Source organism: Diabrotica undecimpunctata, chromosome 3, assembly GCF_040954645.1.
Source record: "Diabrotica undecimpunctata isolate CICGRU chromosome 3, icDiaUnde3, whole genome shotgun sequence".
In the NCBI taxonomy this organism is placed as follows: domain Eukaryota; kingdom Metazoa; phylum Arthropoda; class Insecta; order Coleoptera; family Chrysomelidae; genus Diabrotica; species Diabrotica undecimpunctata.
In genome coordinates, this window is record NC_092805.1 from 52,083,681 (window position 1) to 52,111,670 (window position 27,990).

Sequence of the window (27,990 nt, forward strand, 5' to 3'; positions counted from 1 at the left end):
CACACAACGGCTCACTATCAAGTATTTATAATAATAATTATGTAATATTAAAATACATAATAAATACATTTTTCTATAAAATAGAATACAAAAATAATATGAGAATGTTACATATTTAAAACATCTAACTAGAAATAATTGTACAGTCTATATCATGAAATTAAGGACAGCATAATAAGTTCCTGCCGTTAATCCAAACACAAAAACACCCATCAAGCAAAAGTCTGATAACAAAATCCAATAAAATCTACCCCAAGTTTTCCAATATAGAACAATATCCAAAGCAGCTGGAATAAATATTCCCAAAGTAGAGAAAAATATTGCTCCCATGACATCTATTAGAGGTCCTAGTTTGTCTCCAGCTGCCGCTGCTATTCCAACTATAAAGGACACTGTTAAGGTTCTCCATATTACTTGCACCAAGTTTTCTTTTCCTTCTGGCACATAGGGTTGCATTCTTCTCCATGTGATATCGATTGGTACATAGTATTGGAGCATAAAGGTAAAAAATATTCCTAGTGAAATTAATGCTTGAACACTTTGAGCCAATCTACAAATAATAAAACAGAAGTTACAGTAATAAAAACCTGTAAGGTATAGATTGGCACTAACTAAAAACAAATTTAATCAATATAGCAGGTTTATTGCTTTACGTAGCATCTGGCCCATTAACATATAATAAAATTGTTTATCTTCACGAAACATTGAAACTTGTTATGTACAGACTCGTACTGGAAAATAAATTAGAAGTCTGAACCTGTGAACTCATTCGCTGCTACATTGATTGATACAGTTTCGACAAAAGTGGCACAGTATATTAAAAATGTTTTATTAATAAGTATTGAACATTTATAATAGGTCTTATTTAACGAAATATCCGAAAATGAGCTATTAATGCTGGACACAGGTCTCCCTCAGCTCTTTTCATCTGTCTCTGTCATGTGTGGCTTACATTCAGTTATTTCTAAAACGCTTTAGGTCGTCAGTCCATCTAGTTGCTGGGCATCTTCTAATCCGTATTGCTTCTTGTCTTGGTCTCCACTCGACAATACGTTTTATCCATCGGTGGCCTGACAATCTGGCGACGTGTCCTGCCCAATTCCATTTAAACGACGCGATTTTTTCGCTGGCGTCTTTTGTTTTGTTCTACGACGTATTTCTTCGTTTGGGATTCGGTCTCTCAGAGTAACACATTGCATCTGGTGCTCCGTAGACCCTTGAGTTACGCGAATCTTATTCACTACCTTTTTTGTAAGTGTTAATGTTTCCGCTCCATGAGTGAGTACAGGTAACACATATTGGTCAAAGATTTTTCTTTTGAGGCATATGGCTAGATCCGATTTAAATATTTACCAAACGGTGCCCAGACTAATCCTATGAGACGTGAGAGCTCGCATGTCTAGTTATCTCTAACCAACCCAATTTCATGTCCTCAGTACTTATACGATGTAGTGGACACAAGATCCCTTACATCAACAGCAATATTTAGATTTAGCACCAGATTAGTTATTATTTGCGTATTGTTTATATTAATCTTTACTCCGACCTCTAATGAAGCGTGATATAATTTTTCAAACATTATTATTGTATCATCATATAAGAACAATATCATCTGCAAATCTTAAATGACTGAGCGTCTCTCCATTTATGTTGATACTATGCTCGTTTAGAGGTGCCTTCTTACAAATATGTTTTAAAAGCATCGTGAATAGCTTTGGAGAGACGGTGTACTCCTTGCTGTATACAGAATTTGTTTGTTTTTTGTTCAGAAAGTCTTATACTAGCTGTAGCATTTTGGTAGATATATTTGATTCAAGACCTACTTTAAAACTAAACCAAAATAGAATAAGGTAAGAAATTATTGGATGTCACTTGCTCACGCCCAAAACCAGTAACACATTTACTCAATACTCTGCAATTATGTAGATTGTAAATAAACATATTTAAAAAAAATTAGAAATATATACATGACGTTTGTCTTTCTATTTTCTGACGATGATATTACTTAAGTATTGTGCAGTGGTATCCTTTTTTAAATTTTTTCGATAACAGCACGGGGATTGTTCTTTCTTTAAGAACTTAGGGTGTCCTTACAATATTTATCGCAGCATGTCAATGTATTTGTTAACTCAAACGAGTTATAAAAATTTTTAAAAATATAATTTGCTTATAGGAGGCTAAAAAAGGGGATAACAATTAATAGGCTTGGAGATAGATTAAGCAAAAAAATTGAAACGTTTGCGAACGGCTACTCGTGTTTTGGTTGGAGAGCACGGTCGTAGAACTATTGATTCCTTTTTTTAGGGTAACTGGGAGAACTAACTGTGAAAAAATCAAGAAATACTTACAGAGATGTACTGGGTAAACATACAAAAAGATTTCTAAACTATTTAAAATTGGGACGCCGTTTAAAAAAATCAAATTGCTACTTAGAAAGAAAGATCTAGGTCCCTCCTTCTATTGAAGGACATTGAACCTTCTAACAAAACAGACTTAAACTATGGTTATGTACCAAATGGCAGAAAAAGATGTACTAACTGTCATATGTCGAAATCCATCTGAATTAGTAATTCATTATCAAAGGCTAATTTTATTAAAAACAAACTAAAATATGACAATTAGCTGATACATAAAACTTATATTTCTTTATAAACTTTTTAAATTAACATGAGAGCAAATCTTGTGTATTATTGATAAATGTTTATTTAGAAAAATTTAACAAAACTACTCACTTCACTACACAAAATGGATGCAGGCTGGACAAATCCTGGGAAAAATAAAATTAAATGCCAAAATTAGGCTTCAGGTTATCCTGGATTATAACAATATGTGATTCTTCAAACTTGGCTAGTTGTTTTTCACCTAAAACCATGTCGGCTTACTTTGCCGTCAGAATGCTGTTATCAAATCCCCTGTCACAGCATACAGCTTACAACAAACGGTGATTAATACACTTTAAAAAGATTGCCATACTGCATTTTTAGCTCAAATCACCTTCTTTTCACTACACACATGGAATTAAACGAAAACTTTGCCAGTTATTTCCAAAACTTCACGAAAAGCATCTTTATTTGTGAAATCCCGCCATTGCTCTTTACAGCTGCCAACATAAAAGTCACAATGACCAAATTCGGACTTGCGCAATGAAAGCGTCCGTCGACCGTGAAGTCGTAATCCTCAAAAATCATTCTCTTGTCCGCATTAGAGGAAAGATTGTCGTTTCTTTTATGCGAAAATATTTAGGCGAAATCGAGATCAAACAAAAGAACAATTTGTTTATTTTAAACAGACTCCAAAATGTTTACATTACCAATCTCAGAGACGCAAAAAGATTAAGAATTTTTTTCGGTGCTTTATGATATACGGGGTGAAACAAAAATCTAGGTAAAATAAATGTTCTGAATCTAAATAATTTTGCATAGTATTAAGCAAAGCTGTTATAGTGTGCCGCCTAAATTGTCCATTGGCCTAGCACATACTATGGTTTTAATGATTACTTCACAAATTTCTGTAAGCATGTGCAATTTAATTCCATATCGGTACTTTTTATTTTTGATATATTGGCGAAATACCAGTCTTCCCCCTTCATAATACCTTCAATTCATCTAAGTAAAAGATTCTTTTGAGGATAGTAAAGTGCTGTCATTTTTCATTAAAAAAATTTAAAATTTGCAGGTGGTCCATTGAAGTCTCTGTAGCTGCAATTTTTGTAAACTTAAGTACCTAATGATTAGTAGAAAACGATCTCTACTCATATAATTCAAAAAACATTGCACATTAAATAATCTATGCGTCTTCTAGTAATCCGAAAGGCACTCCTTGCCGCTAGGCGGTTTAATTGTCCCAGTGTGAAATACTCAACCAAAAAATGTTTTGAGCAATAGCGACAGTTTTCCATCTACTTATTCGTGATTTTTTTCGTACACTAGAAGATAAAATTACACACTAAGCGTAAATGTTGTAATTGTTTTGTTCCCTTACAATAAGGTTCAGTATGTACTCATCAAATATTGCTCGAAAGTCATCAACTGGTTTTTTATATATTTTAAAAATATATTATTTTTTCCTAACCATTCTTGAACTTATGGTTTTGGATCTAAATTTTTTTTTCTATGAATGGTACCAAGAGTTGTATAATATTCATACAACTTAGCCTTTGGGAGATTGGCAATCAGTTAATTCTGAGAGGAATCCAAGTAATGAGCTGTTCATTGTATCATGGTAGTCACCTAATTCTTTTTTTTCTGGAAATACACATCAAGCATTTGGTAAAAAACCTTTAACAGATTCAATATGTCCATATTTTATTTATTGAGAGAATTTGTAATCAGATTGTATATGTTTATTTTTGTTTAGAATACATACAAGATATAAACCAAACATAATGTTGTTTATTTTGATCTTAATTGCACTTTGCGCCTCTTTCAATGTTTCTCTAAATATAAATTCCAAATAAAGATTAAGCATGATTGGTAAATAGATACAGCCTTGTCTTTTGTAGACATTTCTAGTCTAATCAGTAAATCTTCGAAAGACATTTGTTCTATTTGGAATGTTGCCGTTTGTTGCTTTTTTTTAGTAGAGTTCTCTTTGATATTGCGACAGTTGGTTTGACAGTACCAGTTGATCATAGAATTTCGATCATATTTAATGGGTAATGCAGTCAAAGTCCTTTCTAGAGTTCATAAAACACGCATATGTATTTACATTATTGTAATTTTTAAATCTTTGTATAATTTAAGATCTCTTATTATTCGATAGTTATGGCATTGTGAGGACTTAGATTTTTTATAGTATTACTACGAATGCTGATTTCAACCACACTGATGATATTTTAGTCACATATAGTCATATATATATATATATATATATATATATATATATATATATATATATATATATATATATATATATATATATACAGGCATATAGACATATAGTACAAATAGACTGACTGTTTCTATACAGGCCCGTTGTGCCCCCATTGCGACAGAAAAAACTGATGCAAAGCAGTTCTTGCATATTTATTATTTCAATATTACCAACAATTTGGGCAATACAGTCTCCAATGATAATTTTTACTTCACCTCTGTTTGCCAATACTTTTATTTGTCAATAGCAGTATTTCATCTATTTTATATAAAAACATAATATAACCTTAAGACTGTTTTATATTTTATCTCTGTATAATATTTTTGCAATAAAAATTTAACTTTATTAGAATCTTTAAATTTATTTTTTGATTCTCTTAGAATATTTTAGCTTTTATCTCTGTCATTGTATTTCTTTCCTATTTCTCAACATCTTGCTAAGTTAAAATTTGTATCTTGTATCCGTTAGTTTTATATTTTGGTTGATCCGTCTTTTTTAATAAATCTTTTTAATTTTGACAAGCAAACTAAGTTCCTGTAGCTGGCTGTATAATATGTCTCACAAAAAAATTATTTAAAAATCCTTTATAAAAGATTTATATTAAAACACCCTACCGGGCTACATCACAGAACGTTTTCGGAATTAATATTCCATCATCAGTGTATCTAGATGTAAATGTTTTGAGCCACTAAATACTTGGGTAATTTTTAATTTCGTTATCACAGCTACATCGTATGCAAAATCAGAATTCGATGTTTGTTATTATCTAAGACCTCAATTTATATAAAATTTCTATTTATATAAAATTCCCATGACTAAATCTCTCTCCAAGTAACTCTAAGTGAGATAAAGAAGTAGGCTTATGTAAGGTCAAATGGAAGGTATGAAAGAAGACAACCATACGACGCTTAAACATCTGAGGAAAAATTACATGAGAGTAAGAAGTGAGTGTAAGAGGTTTAGAAGAGTACAAGCAGGAGATTTGGAAGAGAAAATGAATGTCTTAAAGAAAATGCAGAATTAATACAGGAATGGGATAAGAAGATCTTAGAAAGAAAGGTAGAGTAACCTGTTTTACGGTCCCCAAAGGAATATCTGGGGACATGTCTTCAAGATTGTGTTTACCTAATTGAAGGGAAAAAAGACACCCTACCCCCTGCCTGAGGAGTAGTAACTCCTTTTAATACAGGAGCTGTTTCCTCAGTTGAAGGATGGGCGTAAAAGGGTTACCTTGGACGGAACCCCTTGGAACTGAGTTAAAACAGGCTAACAGATTTGGGCGTTAGTGAGTACCTGGTCAACGTGGTTGACTTTACTAAGAGGTCTATAAGGGAAAATATATATTAGCATCAAGTTGTCGCAAGTTTTTCCGCACGGTTCGGTATTAAGTCCCTTCTTCTGCTTATAGTACCCCCTACCCACTTATAGTGTTGGTGACTATCATGGCAATCTACATTTTGCATACTGCTGCTCTAAAAAGATTTGTGCTTATTTTTCAGTAGATTTTTCAGCCAGGAAATTCTTCGCCTTCCTGGTTCTCGTTTTCCTTTTACTTTTCCTTGTAGAATCAATTACAGCAACCCATATCTTTTGCTGTTCCTCATGATCTGACCAAGGTACTCGATTTTGGCTATTTTTAAGCTTTTGAGCTGATTAAGGCTTAGTTTTATTAAGTCTCACCTATGGAATATCCCGTACGACGGGGTGTTGAAGCTACAGATACCAACGGGATGCATTCTTGTAGCTTATGCCGATAATCTCGCACTGGTTGCGAAGTCAAGTCAGGAAATGGACATGGCTAATGCGACTAACACAACACTGCGTCGTATTAGTAGGTGGATCAAAGAGAAACGCTCTATTGCTAGCACCTCAAAAAACTAAGCTGGTAGTTCTCAAAGGGAGCCGGGACAAATCCTCTCTTTGCTTTTTAATATAAAGGGTTTAGGTTGTACCGTTTAGATCTGTTAAGTATCTCGGAGTCTGTCTGTAAGGACTGAGGTTCGAAATACATATCCAAAAAACGGTGGAGAAGGCGACATATAAGTATGTAGGCATTGATACGGTTGGTACCGAACATTGGAGGCCCAGGTAGCATCAAAAGAAGGGTGCTACATAAAGTTTTCCAGTCAGTGGTGACCTACGCTACCCCCGTGTGTTATGTAGCCCACTGAACACTGAAAAAAACGCCAAGCTGATGGAGACTTTGCAAAGGCGAGTACTCCTCAGGGTATCTATCGCCTACAGGACGGCCTCCAATGAGGCTCTGTATGTCATTGGAGCGGTGATACTGATCGTCTTGTTGTGCATAAAGCGAGAGAGGGTGTATGCGAGTAGGATGGATATAAATATAGGTTTGAAAGAGAGAGAGAGAGAGAGAGAGAGAGAAAGAGGAGGAACGATAGAGGAGTGGCAGAGAGAACAGGCGAATGATAGCAGAAAGGTAAGGTGGACGAAAAGGCTTTTTCCCGATCTGAGGCCGTGGAGGGAATGTAAGTTCAGGAAACTAGACTACTTCCTGACTCTGTTTATGACCGGACATTGTAATTTTGGCACCTTTACAGAATAGGATAAGACTGTACTTCTGTTTTTTGGGTGCCGGAAGTTCCCGCCCAGATTTTAACTGCTAGAGATGGGCAAATGGAGAGAGGAGAGAACAAATTGAGAGAAATGCACTGTCTGATATCTGGGGTAATAAAAAAGAAGGGGCTAAAGGACATGAAAGAAGGAAATTAAACCAGGGATCTGATATAATTTTTCTTTTTTCTCGAAAGCCAAGAATAGGTAAGTACCAAAATTAGTTTATGACCTCACGGAAATATTTTCATTCTTTTGATTTCTTTTGGTAATCGGCAGTTCTTAAACAATTATTTTTTCTGATTTATGGTAATAGGTATGGTTATTTGAAAGTTTTTTCTTAATATTATATAGTTATTCTTCTTTTAAGTTAACGGTTAATATATGGACCACTACTCCGAAACAGTGGCTATGGTTTTAGCCGGAACACAGTTAATCTGGCACTACCCTGAGATATTCTGGCCTAGTATCCTCCTACTCGACTGAAAGATGCCACAGTATTTTGTTCCGTAACGTTAGATGTCTAAAAAACGTTTTTCCCACCGCTGCCTGCTAGAATTTAATGGATATCTTCTTAGCCTCTTACTGGAATCTAGCCATGCGGGAATTAAAAAAAAGTAACTTTAAAAAGTAACCACCACTTATTTATTTTTAGTTTTGATCAAGGTTAGCTCGGTCAAATTTGTTAAATTTCCAGGCACTCTTAGATCTATTAGTGCTTAATACATCTTTTTTTTAATTATTTCATCACAACCATTTTTATATTATATAAAAAACACTTAAAAATCTAGCTCGCGTTTATAATCAGTTATCTTAAGCTCTTTCAGGGTATATAATATTATGGCGTTGGAGCACAAACCTTATAATATAAAAATTAAAATGTACATTTTCATCAACTAACTAACTTTCTTACTATACTCCTATTACAGGTCACATGTTGTTTATATAGAGCAAACGATGCACCATATACCTAATTCTGTTTCTCTTACTGCTCCCTCTTACCTATAGCATTACATATATTATGTATTGATTGTGCAGATTGAGTCCCATATAAATTTGCAACGGCGAACGCGTGTATAGAAGTATAACTTCTACCGGCAGTCCCACTGGACTGCCACATCCGTTTTTTTTATCAGAGCAGCAGCAAGCTTTTGCTTAAAGCTACTAATCTATATATATATATATATATATATATATATATATATATATATATATATATATATATATATATCATATATATATTGTCCAGCCAGTGCATAGCGCCCTGTGCCTTCCGGTTCCCAGTCTTCTTTCATGTCTATTAGGCAGTCTTTTAATCGTAGATCACTCTCTAACATTACATTTTGGACTCCATCATGCCACGCCATTTTCGGTCTTCGTCCTTTTTCCTCGATCAGGTAATTTCCAATGCAATATTAAGTTCGGTGAGATGCAAGGGCAATGGTCTTTTATTCTGTGTACATGTTCGTACTAAAAATTGTTGCTGTATTTCTTTTATGATGGTGATTGTTTTGTCCATAATATATGCCTTATTCTTTAATTTGTTACATGCGTCAATCCATTCTCCGTTCTCTTAATAAGCTGCCAGCTTTCATATCCATTAAGTACAACTCTTTTAAAAATACTGTTAGATAGATCTATTTTTTTCTGTTAAGGGATAGCTTTAGACCAAAGTCGTGAGTTCAGTGTGCCTACTTTTTTTTCCCTTTTATTATTCGTTTCTCAATTTCTATTTCAGTGCGTCCATTTTTTTCCATTATTGCTCTTAGATAAATAAATCTAAAATATAATAAATTTACATATTCATCTTTTAATTTAAGTTCATCGTTTGTCTATTTTTGATAGTACATCTTCGAGTTGTTTGTATAATGTATCTTTTTCTTGTACTGATGTATCTTAATTGGGGGAATATACGCCTAATATAGTAATTTTGTGCCCATAAATGTTTAGATTCGCAGTTAGTATTCTTTCATTAGATGCTTTTTAATTAAATTGGTTATTTTGTTTTTTAGTTTTTGTTCCATAAGTATGAGTAGATGCTCATATCTTGTAAATTTTTAAGTTAGTGTGATTCCCTTATCTTTTTTCTTGTTTTTGTAATGACAGATAACGATGTTTTTTGTTGCCCTGGTCCTTCCTTGTAAAGTCTTCTGTCCCCCCCCCCCCAGCCTGTGTTTTACTAACCCACCAGCCTGTACGTTTTCGTCATCCAATTTCGTCGCCGTGATCGCCGTTCATTCCGTTCCGGTTATTTCTGAATTCTAAAATTCGTTGCCATATTTGTTTACAAGTAATGGGGGGCAAGCTCAATGTCTAAGCCCAATACCTGGAGGGGGCCAGGTAATTTTTTCAGGGTGTTTTTGCCATCTATTGTCTTTCAAAACTTAAGGGATTGCCTTTAATATTGCTTTAAAATTTTGCCACATTCAAGACCATTGAACAGAACCTCATCTGCTCTTCGCTATTGATCTTCGTTTTTACCCATAGACAGGGGCCCTTGTAGGGTACTATCAACCAGAGCCAGTTAAACCATGGTTCTACGAGGTTTTTACTTATTCCTCTCCTTCTTTGATCTCTTGTGTGTAAGGCCCCTGGCTTGGAACTGGTATATAATTGCTTTATTTTTGGATTTTTTCTTCGTTTGATAATTCAATTCTTTAAGTCATCAGTTATAATTTCATGTTGTATGATGTAGCTAACCATCCAGTAACTTATGACATTGGGCTCCTAATGTTTATATTATGTGTTGTGGCCATTGTTTTGGCAAATATTTTAATTGGATGGTGGTTATTGAAAAATCTCTTTCTAATTTATTTGATGATTAAAAACAATGATTTTTTAAATTTAATTATTTACCTTTTGACTCTGTTACCTAAATCATAATTCTTTTATTCCACATTTATAGCTTTTGAATTTTTTTCTAACTTTTTATCACAGCAATTTCTCTAAATCAAATTACTTTTTAGTTGTTGTTTATTTCAAATAATTATCATATATTGTTTAATTTTATTCAACTCGATAGGGCATGCTATATCTCTCAGTTTTAAAGCCTTGTTAACTTTAACTTAAACTACCAATTATTGGACCTTTAAGAATTTTGTTATAGTTTCCTTTTATTCTTTGGCGTTATTGGTTTTCATTTCAGCATTTAGCCTCGCAAGCACATTTTTTTTATTGTTTGCCCATATAATATTTTTGTAATATTTTATTCACTACTGTATACCAATTTCTTTTATATCCATTCTAATTGTGGTCATAACCATACTAAAAAAATCAGAGGTGTTTTTTGTGTAAAAATTTATTTATCTTTTACAAAGAGATCATTGTCTTTAATTTAAAACAAATATGTACATTATAAATTTTTTTAGTCTTTAACTTATAAATACTTCCAAGATTTAACTTAAATTTAAATATTATATACAGCGTAATCCGTTATAATTACTGTTCAACTGGTAACCATTTTTAATTAAATTTAGAATGCAAATATCTACACCGTTCATTTAATGCCGTATTAAAGATTATTCCTTTTTTTGTGCACAAATGTAGTAAGCATTCAAAAGAGTTACTTTTTTTCTCTAAGGGCTTGGAGGAAAATATTGCCATTTACCCTTTAATAAAAGTATCAGAGTATTTTGAAAAATTACAACAAATTTTTAATTTTGGTTTTAAACTTAATTAACTTAACTCACTGTAACTTTTGAGGGTTCAAATTCCTTTATCTAAATTCACCAAATAGTGAGAGCTCTCTGAGGTAGAGCGTTGTTAGTTGAATATCGAAACAGTATATTATTTTTACACGGTATATATATATATATATATATATATATATATATATATATATATATATATATATATATATATATATATATATATATATATATATATATATGTTTCGAAAGATTTCCGCGGTTAGTACAATTAAACCTAAAGCTAAGATTAATACTTTTACAATAACAATAAGCCCTCATCCACAGATATTAATCTCCCACTCAATCTCAACTCAAAGACTCATAACCTCATGATACAAAAGCTTTTCTTCCTTACATTAAAGATGTCATTGTTAAAATTGACAAAATTCTTAAATCAAGAGGAATAAAGACAATATATTGACAACCCAACAAAAACTTTTATCTCTTGTCCGATCAATCAAAGACAACATTCCAAACAAGGAGTTTATGAAATTCCTTCTACAGACTGCTCTCGATCTTATATAGGCCAAACAAATCGTAGAATCCGAAAAAGGATTTATATACATTTCGTTTCTATTCGTAATTCCGATTCAATTTCAGCTCTGGGTCAACACCATCTTCAAACAGATCACAAAATTCATTTCGAAAACTCAAGCGCCATTAGCTTCCATTCGCTTCTATAAACCAAGAATTATCCGAGAAGCCATAAAAATTAAAAACGAAAAGATCGTCCGCTTCACCCTCTTTCAAAATTCTGCCGTCATCGACGGTATAAATAAACCGTCCGCTGTTCCCATTAGCAGTAATGCATTGATTAGTGATCAGTGTAGTAGTGTTTGGGGCTTGGAAGACTGAGACCTCGGAAACACTGAGGAAAACATTAGAGAGGATGTCGTAAGCTCGGCGCAGTGATTATTACATATACATAAAATTTGGAAAGCAACCTTGCCTTAAGCATTTTGCTATGAAGTCATGTAATTTTCTATTGTCCGTTTTTATTCTGGCTATTGTACCACTATATAATCTAAAGACTTTCCATATTTTTAATATCGAAGCAATATCATATGCGTTTTTCAGATCTACTAGATGCACTTCTTGTGGCCTTTTTTTTATTCTGTAAGATAGGCAGAATATGCTATCAATAGTTGATCTCTCTATTATAAAGCAGCTTTTTTCTTCTGATTCATACGAGTGGTATTACTCGCAGATGATCTCTCTTAATATTTCCTTATATAACCTACTCAGCGTGGTTGTTACTGTTAAGAATATGTAATTGTTGCATACTTCTTTATTGCCTTTTTTGCGTATGGACCTTATTCACTCTTCTGTCCAAGTTTGCGGTACTGATTCTTCGTTAAGGTGTTCATTGAATTAGGTTATGATTAGTTTGTGCTCCGTTTTTAATTAACCTTTTAGAAATGCCCTCTGTGCCAAAAACATGTACATTTTTTAATAGAGTTAATACTTTTTTTTGTTTTTTTTTCGGGCAAATCTTTACTGGTTCTCCATTTATCTTATGTTAATGAGTCTTTATAACATTATGTTAAAATACATAATTACAATTTCTACATATAGATAGTATAAAAATTTTACAAAATTGATATCACATTATTCGCATTCACAGATGAATAGCTACTAAAAGTAATATAAAAATACTGCGTATTTAAAATATCTAACAAAAAATCCGCTCCCTATTTGATAAAATTAAGAACAGCATAATAAGTTCCAGCCGTAAAACCAAACGTGAACATTGATATCACAAATAAATCCCTAACCAAAATCCAATTATATCTACCCCAATTTTTCCAATTAACAATAATATCGAGAAGAGATGGGACAAATAACCCCAAAGTAGAAAAGAAAACTGCTCCCATGAGATCTATTAGAGGTCCAAGTTTATCCCCAGCTGCCGCTGCTACTCCTACTATGAAGGAAACTGTTAGGGTTCGCCAGACTATTTGTACTATGTTTTCTTTTTCCTTTGGCACATATGGTTTTATTCTCCTCCATGTTATATCGATTGGTACGTAATATTGGAGCATAAACGTAAAAAATATCGCTGCTGAAATAGACGCTTGAGCAACTTGAGCCAATCTAAAAATAACAAAATAACAGTTATTAAATAGGAAAATTAAAACCTAAATGATACATTATGAATTGACAAAAACAAAACGGCTAATGAATACATAAAAATTCATGGAGTGTACTTACTTGGGAATTTAGATAGGTATTTTAGAGGGGTACTTTTGAATAAAATTTAAATTTGGGTAAAATATGAATCGACATAAATTTGCAGTTACGGCTAACATAAACAAAATAAAACAAGTCATTAGGTATACTTACGTGGGGAATTATAAGGGACGTGTACTTGACACTGCGGGGCTAAATAGAATAATGATTAAATATCCGAACATCTAACAGAAACAGTTACAAATAAGAATGCTGATAAAAGCTGCAGAAATTAAGTTCCTAAGAATCTTTTTCTTAGGGTGCCTGTCCGTTTCGAACGTTGACGATCATTCTGGCTATGATGATTTAATTAATCCTAAGAATTATTAGAGCAAACTTACTTTTGGAAAAATTAAGGAACCACGACATAGTTAGAGAAATGAGACAAGAAAATTCATGAAATAGTTATAATGGCAATATTAGCACATCAAGAGCTGAGATGGCAGAATAGACTATATTAGAGAAATAGAAGAAGTATTTATCGCGATTATTACGAGGAAAACATTAGGATATAATCAAAAGTGGGATCTGTTGATAGATTTTGAATACCACAGAAACTAAATGCAAATTATACACACGACGAAGATAAAGACCAGAGAAATTTAACATTAAAAACAGAAATAAATAAGGACACGCCATCAGTGACCAGGAACAATTTAGTATAAATATCTTTTTCTTTTTATGTAAACATGACTCTGTCTGTTTTTCAATGTGTCTTCAGTAAGTTGTCGTTCCATCGTTTTTGTGCTCTTTCCACTGATTGACTTCCTATTGGGGAATCGTCTCTCACGTAGTTACTGCTCTATTTGTTGTTATTCGGCTTATATTATTTGGCATCCATTCTACTCTACTTGCCATCAATTTTTCTAAATGTTTTCATCTTTGCTGTTTGTAGCATTATTTTTGTTCTGTCTGTGTCAGGTCGTGTTTCTGGTGCTTGTGTCATTATTGGTCTAATGACTGTTTTGTAAATTCTGCCTTTTATTTCTTTGCCGATATTTTTTTTCTCAATATTGTTTTATTCAGGCAACCTGCGGCTCGGTTTGCTCTATTCCCTTGATTTTTCCAGTTCTGTTTCGAGCTTTTCGTAGCTAGATAGTGTGCTGAATAGGTATTTAAACTCCATCACTTTTCTAATATCTGACCTTCCAGCTTTAATTTACCTCTTAGTAGATTTGCTATATAAATCATGCAGTTTAAAGCTCTTTTCTCCCATTTGATATCCCATTTTTTAATTCTCACTTTTTTTTATTATTTCATTGATAATTAGATATATAATATATATAATATATATATATATATATATATATATATATATATATATATATATATATATATATATATATATATATATATATAATAATAGGGGACTCGGGGAATCCCCTGTCTTATCTCATTGCCAGCTTCAATTAGGTCAGTTAGTTCTTCTTCTGCTTTTACTTTTATTGTATTGTTCGGGTAGATATTTTTGATGATTTTGATTATTCCTAAAGGCATCTCTCTTACAAACAATAAATGGATAACGTCCTTTAATTTGACCATGTCGTAAGCCTTTTTTTCTCTCTCTCTCTCTCTAGTTCTATCCCTTCTTGTGAAGTATGCTTATACGCTTACACGCTTATGTGTTTTTTGGTCAAAAAAAACATATGGTCAAAAGTGTAAGATTGCTGACCGGTCTTGTTTCATGTTTATTCTGTTGATAAACTGTGTACTAGTTCCTTTCATTCTCTTCTATTTATTGATCTGTTTTAAATTTCACCCCATCTTAGTTCAATTTTTAGGTGTTCTCTCGTTGTACTTCTTTTGTCTGGTCTTTCTCTCTTTCTTTTTCTCCCCTCATCTTTTCTCAAAGTTTGGAGAACCTTTTTTTTTTTATTTTCCATTTTTTTCCTTGAGTGTAGTAGATAGTTAGTTTGCTTTGTTATTTTTACAGTTTTGTATTATTTATTCTGTGGGGCAGTATATTTTCAGGATTTTTCTTAAAGATTTGTAAACAAAAGTTTGCAGTTTTTTAGTTGTGGTTTCGTCCTGTTTCCATGCTTCTGCTCTGTAAAGTTGTATACTTAAGATGCAACTATTAAAGATTTTAATTTTTGTTGTTCCTGATACATTGTTTGTTTGCCACATTTTATTTAAAGCGTTGGATGCATGTTAAGCCTTTATGATTCTCGTCTAATTTCATTATTACTGATTCCAAATATGTTAACTTGTCTACCTCTTTTACATCCTTACCGTTTATTATTATTTTATTATTTGGGTGGTTATTATTTTTTAAGAGTTTGGTTTCCTCTGTGTTTATTCGGAGTCCAATCGTGTTGGAGTACTGTGTGTCTATTTCGGACTTATCTTTCGTTCTCGCTTTTTTTATTTTTAACCTTTCTAGATTCCTTGTTTTTGCTATGTCTGTTATCATTTGTGCTTCTATTTATGTATTTTCATCTTCTGTTATCTGTTTGAGTTTGTCTGGGAGTCTTCTAGATGGTTACTGTATTTATTCCATTTATTTATTTTTCCATCTATTATTAATGTACTATATTTAATATTAACAATTTTACCACTTTTTATTTCTTCTTTGGCGATTTTTTTTATTTGTAGTTCTTCTTTTGTTATGTTTTTATTTATATGCTCTTTGTAGACTTTTATGTGTTTGGCTTTATTTTGCATGACTTTTCATTTTTAAGCTTGTTCTGGAGTTTTTACCAAAAATTGAAGTTTTTCCTTCGTTTAATTGCTTCTTTTATTTTAACACTGACGTTCATTTCTTTCTCCATGAATTTCTCTACAGCTTGTTACAGTACATTGCTATCGATTGTATCTACTGGTAACATTTTATTATTACATTGTCGACTTTGCTTTCCTTTTCTATTTGCAGGCGTAATTTCGTATCTTTAGCTCTTTCCTAATTTCTTTCTTCTTCTCGTGTTTTGTTTAATTTTCTTATTTAAGTTTCTCCAATTCTTCCTTTAGGTCATTGAGTTCCTCCCAGTAATTTCTCCGTTCCTTCTTTATCTCTTTTAGTTCCATTGTTCATTTTTTTTTTCTTGGTCTTCTTAAGGTCCCTCAAACATAAATATGCTAGTTTGTTGTATTCTAATAATTTCTCATGCACTTGCCTCATTATAAATAGAGCGTTAGTGCATGATCTTTCCGTCCTAAAACCTTGTTGTTCTTCTGCTAGTGTTATAACTTCATTCAGTTTATGTTATCACTTTGGTTGTTAATTTTATTGTTATGTTTAATAAATTAATTATTCTGTAAATTAATTTCAGCCTTTTTAAAGAGGGGTATTAGGATGCTTGATTTCCATTCTTGTTGTATTCTGTTTTATTCTGTTATTTTTTGGATTAGCTTTAATAGTTGTTTGATGAGATGTGGTCTTCCGTATTGTAGAAGTTCATTCGGTATTTTGTCCTCTCCTGGTGATTTTCTATTTTTTAATTTCTTTAATGATTTCTTTAACACCTTTACTTCCTCAATGTTTATTTTCTCGTTTGTCGTCACAGGTTTCCTTCTGAGTGTGTTTCATTTTTGTTAATTCGTTTATATCTTTTCTTTGTTCTCTGATCATTCTCCATATTTCTTTTTGCGTTCCATAGGAGTTGTGTTTGAATTGTTTTGGAAAAAATCTGCCAGTGTTCTCTTTTTATTTGTCTGATTAACGCCTTCGTTACATTTCTGATTAGTTTATAGTGGAAGTATGCCTATTGTGTTTGTTTTGTTCGGTGTAGTAAAAAAGATTTTTTCTTTTCGTTACATGTTGTCGTCACTTGCTATTTAAACCATGGAGTTTTCTTTTTTGATATGTTAGTGTTTGTTACTGTTGCTGCGTTAATTATATTATTTTTAAGTTTTTCCCTCCTTTGCTCGATGTTATCAATTTATAATATTTCATTCTCAGCAGTCTTCTCAAATAGTCTTTTTCTGCATAAGTATTCCGTGGATTCTGTATTTAGTCCTTCGACTCTGATTTTTGTTTGTGCTAGTGTCGCTTTCCTGAGTGTGAAATATTTACATAATACTAGGCTATGATCGCTACCTACATCTGCTGAGTTGATGTATCTTACGTAGATTATTTGTGATGGATAAATATGTCTGTTGGTTATAACATAATCTATCGTGGATACTTGTTCACTGGTGCTATTGAATGTATATTTGTGTTGGTCTTTGTGGTTAAAAATGTGTTGTTTATTCTAAGTTCGTTATTAGTGCAGAAGTTTATCATCGGTTTTTCCATTTTTGTTTTTAATTCATTATGTTTTTGCTTAATTACGGGTTTTTTGTTTGCCTATTCAAGCGTTAAAATCCCCCGGTATTATCATCTTTCTTTTGACTTGATCTACTACTTGTTCTAATTCGTCATAAAATGTTTTCCTTGTTGTTTGCAGCTTGTTATTTTCTGAGCCGATATACTCCGATATAATGTTCAGGTCTTCGTTCTCCGTTTTTATCTTTGTTGTTACAATCCATTCTGATATGTCTTGAAGGTCTTTGATGTGATTTTGGTATCTGTGGCGTATTATTAAGGCTACTTCTTTCTTGACCTTGTTTTATTGTGCTACTCCACTGTAGATTAATGTATATCGGTAGAGCAAATGTAGATATTATTTTAGACAGCCAATCGGTTGTAAAGGTTATGAAATTTTTTTATTTCTAAAAATTATTTTGAGACTATAATAATCGTATGTCTCAATTTAAATACACGATCCATTATGATTTCACCTATTAATTAGATCAGTAAAATTGTTTGTAAAATTATTGCCTCAGCCGTAGGAATTACCTCTTGAAATCGATAAAAAGACATTAAATTGGATACAAGCCTTTTCACCGAGGAATAGCATCTATTGTCTCACCTCAATAAGCCCTTGGCGGTGACGTATGTGCTCCCTAGATAGCTGATCACCTTTTTTTTAGAAAGATTGATATTCAGCAGTTTAATTAGACTAGTGTTTTTAATAAAAGATTTTTTAGGTCCAGAATCGGTATAATCTACAATTATAATGTAGTTCTGAAACTTAAATTATTAAAGTTTAAATTGATATAAGGTTGAATGCTCGAATAAATGAACTTTGAAAAATTAAAGGCAAATATCGAGCAAAATTTTAATAATCAAATCTTGACCAAGTACTTTCGCTTCCTGCAGCATCATCAGGGGCATTTCGTTAAATTTGGGCTATCCAGCAAGCGCAGAATGTAATAAACATAAAATTGAAACATAAATTGTACATAACACTACACTAGAACAAGGACAAACAGTTTAAAATTATTTAAAAAGGTTCTACGCTACATTTTAAACTGTTTGTCCTTGTTCTAGTGTAGTGTTATGTACAATTTATGTTTCAATTTCATGTTTATTACATTCTGCGCTTGCTGAATAGCCCAAATTTGACAAAATGCCCTTGATGATGCCGTAAAAAGCGAAAGTACTTGGGTAAGATTTGATTATTAAAATTGTGCTCGATATTTGCCTTTAATTTTTCAAAGTTTATTAAAGTTTAAATTAAAAGAGTAGTTACTTCAGATTAAAAATAGACACAATTATATGAATACTAATGGAAAAAACAAAACAGTCGGTTTTCAGTAAAATAATAAACAACGAGAAAATGGCAATCAAGAACAAAAGAAAATACCTTGGTTGTGTAATTTGATACACTAGATTAACTATTTATTTAGTAAACTTTACGGCCAACTCCAGACAGAACAGACCAAAAGAGGCAGATACCTTTCGGAATAAGAGGAACGATATGAATAGTAAGATTATAATGAGATTTTCTTAAATTTTACCATTCTATGCTTTTGCTTTATTAACCATATTTAAAATATTTGTGATATACACTGTTTTATGAAGGATTGAATAATTTAATGAAGAATATTTTTAAAACTATATGAAAGATAAACTTACATTTCATCGTCAGGTAAATTTATGGTGATGGTAGCTGCTGTTTTGTCACCATAAGCAAAATAGCCACAAAAACCAATTATCGTATAAAAAGCTACCACAGAAGTCATAGCCGTATTTAGAACCCCTGGACATCCTGTGAATCTGTCTTCAACCATAGAATTTTCAACAGGCATTATGGTTCCGATTCCCTCCATTGCAAAAAGTACTGTAGTGAAGAAGGTTGGAATTCCTAGAAGATTAATGCAAAAATATTATAAATTGTTTAATGGATTATGAATAAAATAATTATTAACAAATCAATTTAATTAGAAAATGTTAGAATTTCAGTAACACTTCATATTGATTATTGACCATGTGTTTACGCTAATTCATAGGAAAATTACTAAATGTAGTGCCATACCTATTTCCCCTTTTACCTATTTATGTAAAAGGAATAGGAAAGGAAAGGAAAAGGAAGACCAATGGTAACATATGCCTCAGAAACAATATCCGACACAGCCACAATGCAAAGGCTACTGGAAACGGCAGAGATGAGGGTACTGGGAAGAATTACAGGAAATACGCTGAGAGATCAAAAGAGAAGTGAAGACATTAGAAGAAAATATAACGTACAGTGTATAAATGAATAGACACAAAATAGAAAAAAAATGGAATAACCACATAAGCAGAATGGAGAATACCCGTGTCGTCAAAATAGCAAGAATTAAGTCGGCAGAAGTATCGGATGACCGCGCAAAAGATGGAGTGACAACTTTCCGCCGATTAATCCGCCAATGAACAAGCATAATTGCTTATAAAGAGGAAGAAGAAGAAGATGTAAAAGGAAAAAATATGTAAGACTCCACGAAGGAAGTAAATATTGTCACTCTCCTCTCGATTAACGTTGTAAATATCGTATCTTTCCAATACTCTTTCTTTTCCCCTTTCTCAGTTATGTTAAAAAGAGTGTACTACGGTATTAGAGTATTTCTTCTGGTTTTAATTACTTAAGGAAAAATATGAATGTCATTGCTGTGAATAGCCTGTACATGTTTGCATCTGGACCATATACAGATATGTATCACTGTGAAAAGAGATTGCAAACCATCAGAAAACCACAGGGCCCCTCAGGTTATTATTAAACGAAATATATGTGAAATGTTCAGTATTATACATCAACCAACAATAAGACTTTTATCAAAGGAAATAGCATGGCCATAGACACGTGAAATATTAAGTTAATATACGAAGCAGGAAAAGTTTGTAATAAGGGGGAATTTCAAGGGATTTTTCCGTAAATAAAATGAAATTAAAAGGAAAGAACAAAATAAGGTTAGTCCATAAAATTATTTACACTGTCACAAAACATTAAATTTAAAATGTCTAATCTACTAACAGTAGATGGTTAGTTCAGGAAGTAGATGGTTCTTTTTCTCATTGTGCTGTCTTCTTACGTAGGTTGGTGACCACTTATTTAAACGCTTCCCTATCTTTTGCAACGAAGGTTAGCCCAATCTCTGATATTCCTTAGCCAAGATTTCTTCTTTTTTCCGCAAGTCTTTTATTCCCTCTACTCTTTCTTGCATGATGACGTGTAGAACAGAGTACTAATTTATCGTTTAGAAGTATATGGCCAAGATCGATATCTTTTATTTCATTTCTGTTCATAAGCTTTCTGCCATGTCCGATTTGTCTTAAAACTTCTTCGTTTGAGATTTTTGCAGTCCAAGGAATTTTAAGAATACGCTTATATAGCTACATTTAAAATGCCTCAAATTTTTTTTACGGATTGGGCTTTCAAAGTCCAAGCTTCTACCCCATATATGTTACGATCATACATAATATTTGACGAACTTTAATCTGATAGCCATACATGGTTAAAGTATGTAAAATTTTTTACTTATTCCATTTTTGTTCCTTCAATTTCTATATTAAGTTCTTTTCGTGTTTCTCCTATATGCATAACTTTTGTTTTGTTAGTACTTATCTTTATTTTGTTTTCAGTTAGTACTTTTTTCTATATTTACAAATTATTCTAAAGTTCTTCAGTTTTTGCAATTAGCACCATATCATCAGCAAATACTCCTTCCGACATTTCTACTCTTTGCAGATTTCTATCTCATTGTATATTTTTTGTATTATTCTTAGTAACTTAGTGTCCATTCCCTTCTCTCTTAGTATCTTCCATAGTTTCTCTCTTTATATATTTTCTTTTTCGGAAAAGTCGGAATGCAGAACTGGAACGAAGAAGCGATATTAATATTATGATAGTTAACAAAACTACCCAGAAGTTTATAACTGGCTTTCTACCCATCTTAGTCCATATTAATTAGCTTAAAATTTAATAAAACGAGTTAAAACTGGAGCCCTGGAGCTGATGTAAGATGAGATTAGAATTAAACTAAAGAAGCTCGAAGCTAAAACTAACTTATCCCCTTTAAGAAACCCAACCAAAAATGAGTATGTCACCGTATGGCACCATATGCAGAACGAATAATACGAATATACCAGTCTAGTTTCAGAGGTGATAAATCGACAATTTATCAGATTGCAATCCTGAGACAAATTTTAGAAAAAACACTGGAATATGACATACATTGTAACGACATTCATCGCCTCGGCTCCATCAGCGCTTCGTACACACGCATTCTCACCACAAGTTCCTCTTCCATCGATGTGCGCTAGAGGAGATGGAAGGCCTACGACCGTATAAAATAGCAGCCGCCGCACGAGAAAGACGAGTTCCGTCAGAATATTGATCTGATAACAACTCCACTGACTCTACACTGATCAAGTATTTCCTGTGAATTTTTATTCGGTTCCCATATAACTGTTATATTAATTACTCAACTGGAGAATATGTATCCGTAGATTAAATGTTGGTTGGTTTCCGCGGTAAGTGCAAATTTAGAATGTTTATGGAAAGTAAGCCAGAAAAATATGAACCCAATATAATGTACCTTTGTGATGCCCGAAACCATTATTTATTGAACGGTTTTGTGTCTACTGGAAAAGAAAATAGAATACCGAATACCGAAGTTATTTATATTAACTCTAATGTTCTTTCGTTAGTTGCTCCAATAGTAAGTTCTAACCAAAATGTGACTGGCGATAACTGGTTTTCCTCGCTATGAAGTTACTATCAGATGAAGCAAAAGAGAATTTCCAAACGAATTTTTGTCGAATAATCAACGCTAGGTTTATTCTTCACTCTTTGGTTTTACTAAAGATGTAACCTTGCTTTCTGGCATACTAAAAAAATTGATTAGTTTGTCTCATTTCCAGTTTCCATCATAATGACAAAGTTTTGTATACAGGAAAAAACTGTCAGATATGATACATTTTTATAATGTAACTAAAATGAGAGTCGATCGGATAGCCAAGCGGGCTGGGCGGCTGGCTTCTCCTTCGCTTCAATGCGAGAGATGTCAGTTCAAATCCCCGGCTCGGTGAACAGAAAACAAAAAGGCTAACGCAGTAGTTTAAAATTCTAAAATGAATCTGCGGCTTAGTCTAGAATATGCTGGTATCTGATCGGCCTATGGTGGAGCAGTACGGCAAGAGATAAGGGCTTGCGGCTAGGTGATACTCCTGCATAGATCCCTACCGGAAGGGCGTGGAACGCCTAAATACCGGGTATATATATATATATATATATATATATATATATATATATATATATATATATATATATATATATAAACTAAGGTACACTCGAAGAGTGGTGGGTTTATCGGTCAAAGTGGAGAAATAAAAGACAAAGACGATGGCTACTTCATCTATTTATTGAAGACGTTTCGCTTTCTGCTCAGAAAGCATCATCAGTTCATCTAAAAAGAACAATATGAAACCAAACATCCATAGAGAAGTTATAACCAAAGTGTGTTACCTTACAAAGACATGTAGCAGTCAGTGATGTAAAAAATATGAAAAAGCTTACAAAGCTGGACATTCAGAGTTAACGTTGTATATAACAATTAATTGAAACTAGGTAAAGTTTGCAATTTGACAAAATTAGCACAGCAAAAGAACATGTGATAAAAATACATGTATATATAAAAAAAAAAATTTTATAAAAACTTAGTAAAAAACATTAAGGTTTATTTTAAAGTGTAAAGAACTAGAAAGATCATTAGATTGCACTTCCAACAAATTTATTTAAAAATTATATTTTAATTTTAACTTTAGGTAACATTATAAGTTATTAAAGATTAATAGTAATAAAGAAAAAAAAATGAAGTTACCAGTCTTTAGCTTACTGAGGCTCGTTGGTAAATGAATTTAAAAGTTTTGACACCCACGCACAACAACGTGAGTAGAAGTGGCCTTGAAGTCACAATGACATAAACAGCAAGGCAAGCTACCAACCTCTATGTATAAGGCGGTATATTCAAAGAGTGTGATAAATTTGGTTGACAACTTGTCGTTAAAAAACCAAGCAGTGAAAGGAAAAGGTGGTTAAGATCACCATTTAACCCTACAGTGATTGATCTGTCAACAAAGAACAAAGCAAGAGAAGTCAATCCAATATATCATATATTGTAATATTATGACGTCACTAGTTAGCCAGCTAACAGGTGAAGATTAATAAAAATTTCCACAGTCCAAAGGTTCAAATATTAAGGACCATAATGAAAAGGATTCTATGAATCAGATTCAATTTAAAGTTTTATCAAACAAGTTCATCAAAAAGAACAATTACTTCATTATGTAAAAGTGTTATTGACAAATAGTAATAAAAAATGAGTTGATAAATCTTAATTAAAGAAGGAATAATTTATTTATATTTATTTTTATTTTTATTTAAATTTATTATAAGAAAATGTGATAAAGAAAACCCCAAAATGGGACAAAATTTAAGTAAACAACATATCAAGCCTAATTCTGTAAAATTAATGCATGATAAATTTGGCTCAAATTACTAATGTCCGTTCTCTTATTAAGAGTATTAGGATGTTTTAATATTGCACACATTTCTAAAAACTGTCTTTTAACGAGATTGCGTTCAGTGCCAAGAATTTTAACTTCATTAAAGTTTACTTCATGCTTAGTGTTAATGGCATGTTGGGCAAGAGCACAAGTATGCTTAGATAAATTGATATCACTGCGGTGTGTCGTAAGACGCCCTCTCAGTGATCTCCCAGTCTGACCGATGTAACATGAGTCACACTCAGCACAAGGTATATGATATATTACATTCACTTGTTCCAGAAGGGACAGAGGTGTTTTAGTTTTAGAGAACAAATTCCTGACAGTCTTAGCATTCTTAATAGCAATTTTAACAGGTACGTTATTATGTTTGTACAGTTTAACGAGTTTCTCAGTAACTTGAGGAAAATAAGGTAAAGAGGAGTAATGGGTAGTTGGATTCCCAAGTACAGTATTAGGCAGAACAGTGTTATTAATTGAATTATTTGATATCATTCTAAGTTGGTCACCATTGGGTATATCATTTAAAGAAGAACCATAGCTTTGAGCGAAAAGGTATTTATTAATAAGGGAGGATGGATAGGAATTCTCAACCAGAATATTTTTAAGTAATTGAAAGGATTCCCTTCGATTAATCGGATGTATCAGTCTATTTAGCCTGCAGCTTAAAGCTTTAATAAGGTTTAATTTGTATTTAAAGGGATGACAAGAATGGTAGTTGAGAAACCTATTAGAGGCCATTGGTTTCCTGTACCAACTTGTAGTAAGGGTGTTATCTCCCATTCTAATGACACGCATGTCTAAGAAGGGAATACTATTTGTGTTGGAGTCCTCAAGTTCAACAGTGAACTGTAAATGAGGATCAAACTCATTGAATAAAGACAAGGTGGCCTGAATCTTGTCTGGAGGTAAGGCTAGTAATAAGTCATCAACATACCGTTTAATAAAAGGGATTTCGAAATCTAAAAGACCCAGACGGTCAGATACTAAATCATCCAGTACATAATTAACTAGGATGGGAGAGATTGAGGAACCCATAGGTGTCCCAAAAATTTGAAGGTAATATTTGTCGTTGAAGACCAAAAAATTAGTGTCAAATGTTAATTGTAAAAGTTCTGCAAATCTCTCCCATCCCTCTCTCATCTCTCCCATCCTAGTTAATTATGTACTGGATGATTTAGTATCTGACCGTCTGGGTCTTTTAGATTTCGAAATCCCTTTTATTAAACGGTATGTTGATGACTTATTACTAGCCTTACCTCCAGACAAGATTCAGGCCACCTTGTCTTTATTCAATGAGTTTGATCCTCATTTACAGTTCACTGTTGAACTTGAGGACTCCAACACAAATAGTATTCCCTTCTTAGACATGCGTGTCATTAGAATGGGAGATAACACCCTTACTACAAGTTGGTACAGGAAACCAATGGCCTCTAATAGGTTTCTCAACTACCATTCTTGTCATCCCTTTAAATACAAATTAAACCTTATTAAAGCTTTAAGCTGCAGGCTAAATAGACTGATACATCCGATTAATCGAAGGGAATCCTTTCAATTACTTAAAAATATTCTGGTTGAGAATTCCTATCCATCCTCCCTTATTAATAAATACCTTTTCGCTCAAAGCTATGGTTCTTCTTTAAATGATATACCCAATGGTGACCAACTTAGAATGATATCAAATAATTCAATTAATAACACTGTTCTGCCTAATACTGTACTTGGGAATCCAACTACCCATTACTCCTCTTTACCTTATTTTCCTCAAGTTACTGAGAAACTCGTTAAACTGTACAAACATAATAACGTACCTGTTAAAATTGCTATTAAGAATGCTAAGACTGTCAGGAATTTGTTCTCTAAAACTAAAACACCTCTGTCCCTTCTGGAACAAGTGAATGTAATATATCATATACCTTGTGCTGAGTGTGACTCATGTTACATCGGTCAGACTGGGAGATCACTGAGAGGGCGTCTTACGACACACCGCAGTGATATCAATTTATCTAAGCATACTTGTGCTCTTGCCCAACATGCCATTAACACTAAGCATGAAGTAAACTTTAATGAAGTTAAAATTCTTGGCACTGAACGCAATCTCGTTAAAAGACAGTTTTTAGAAATGTGTGCAATATTAAAACATCCTAATACTCTTAATAAGAGAACGGACATTAGTAATTTGAGCCAAATTTATCATGCATTAATTTTACAGAATTAGGCTTGATATGTTGTTTACTTAAATTTTGTCCCATTTTGGGGTTTTCTTTATCACATTTTCTTATAATAAATTTAAATAAAAATAAAAATAAATATAAATAAATTATTCCTTCTTTAATTAAGATTTATCAACTCATTTTTTATTACTATTTGTCAATAACACTTTTACATAATGAAGTAATTGTTCTTTTTGATGAACTTGTTTGATAAAACTTTAAATTGAATCTGATTCATAGAATCCTTTTCATTATGGTCCTTAATATTTGAACCTTTGGACTGTGGAAATTTTTATTAATCTTCACCTGTTAGCTGGCTAACTAGTGACGTCATAATATTACAATATATGATATATTGGATTGACTTCTCTTGCTTTGTTCTTTGTTGACAGATCAATCACTGTAGGGTTAAATGGTGATCTTAACCACCTTTTCCTTTCACTGCTTGGTTTTTTAACGACAAGTTGTCAACCAAATTTATCACACTCTTTGAATATACCGCCTTATACATAGAGGTTGGTAGCTTGCCTTGCTGTTTATGTCATTGTGACTTCAAGGCCACTTCTACTCACGTTGTTGTGCGTGGGTGTCAAAACTTTTAAATTCATTTACCAACGAGCCTCAGTAAGCTAAAGACTGGTAACTTCATTTTTTTTTCTTTATTACTATTAATCTTTAATAACTTATAATGTTACCTAAAGTTAAAATTAAAATATAATTTTTAAATAAATTTGTTGGAAGTGCAATCTAATGATCTTTCTAGTTCTTTACACTTTAAAATAAACCTTAATGTTTTTTACTAAGTTTTTATAAAATTTTTTTTTTTATATATACATGTATTTTTATCACATGTTCTTTTGCTGTGCTAATTTTGTCAAATTGCAAACTTTACCTAGTTTCAATTAATTGTTATATACAACGTTAACTCTGAATGTCCAGCTTTGTAAGCTTTTTCATATTTTTTACATCACTGACTGCTACATGTCTTTGTAAGGTAACACACTTTGGTTATAACTTCTCTATGGATGTTTGGTTTCATATTGTTCTTTTTAGATGAACTGATGATGCTTTCTGAGCAGAAAGCGAAACGTCTTCAATAAATAGATGAAGTAGCCATCGTCTTTGTCTTTTATTTCTCCACTTTGACCGATAAACCCACCACTCTTCGAGTGTACCTTAGTTTATATTGGATTGACGGTCGTACTCCTTTTCTCGATATATATATATATATATATATATATATATATATATAATATATATATATATAACTAAAATGAGAATGAATCAACTGAATGAAATTTGTGCTAATTATGAAGTAGGAAGGCGTTCTAGAATATTTTGCCGTAGCCACCCCTTCACCGAATTCAAGTCTTATTAAACATACGCGGGATATGATTAAAAGAAGACTGTCCACTTTGCACTATCTTCCACAGACTCTAGCACAGTTAATCCATGAAGTTCAAGTTGCTTGGAACAAAGTGCCACAAGCAGACATCGATCTTCGCATTTTGTCAATACCTAGACTTGTACAGGAGAGTATTCATGTTAATAAAAATTCTTGCCAACGTTTTCGTTTCATTTTTGATGTAAATTTACTATGTTTCCA

General features: G+C 32.6%; 1 protein-coding gene across 7 annotated transcripts in view; it reads right to left on the minus strand.

The window, feature by feature from the left end:
* Window positions 1-116: 116 nt before the first annotated feature.
* Window positions 117-27,990, minus strand: part of LOC140436798 (proton-coupled amino acid transporter-like protein pathetic) — a 195,062-nt gene continuing 167,188 nt past the window's right edge. For 6 of the 7 annotated variants that reach the window (XM_072525896.1, XM_072525894.1, XM_072525893.1 and 3 more), the window contains 2 exons: window positions 19,264-19,492; window positions 10,734-13,229 (listed from right to left, as the gene is read on the minus strand). In XM_072525896.1, the coding sequence (XP_072381997.1) occupies window positions 12,827-13,229; window positions 19,264-19,492 (632 nt within the window). In that variant the 3' untranslated portion in view covers window positions 10,734-12,826. Of the gene's footprint in view, window positions 551-10,733; window positions 13,230-19,263; window positions 19,493-27,990 lie in introns of those variants that run through there. The other variant, XM_072525892.1, reaches the window with a different exon arrangement.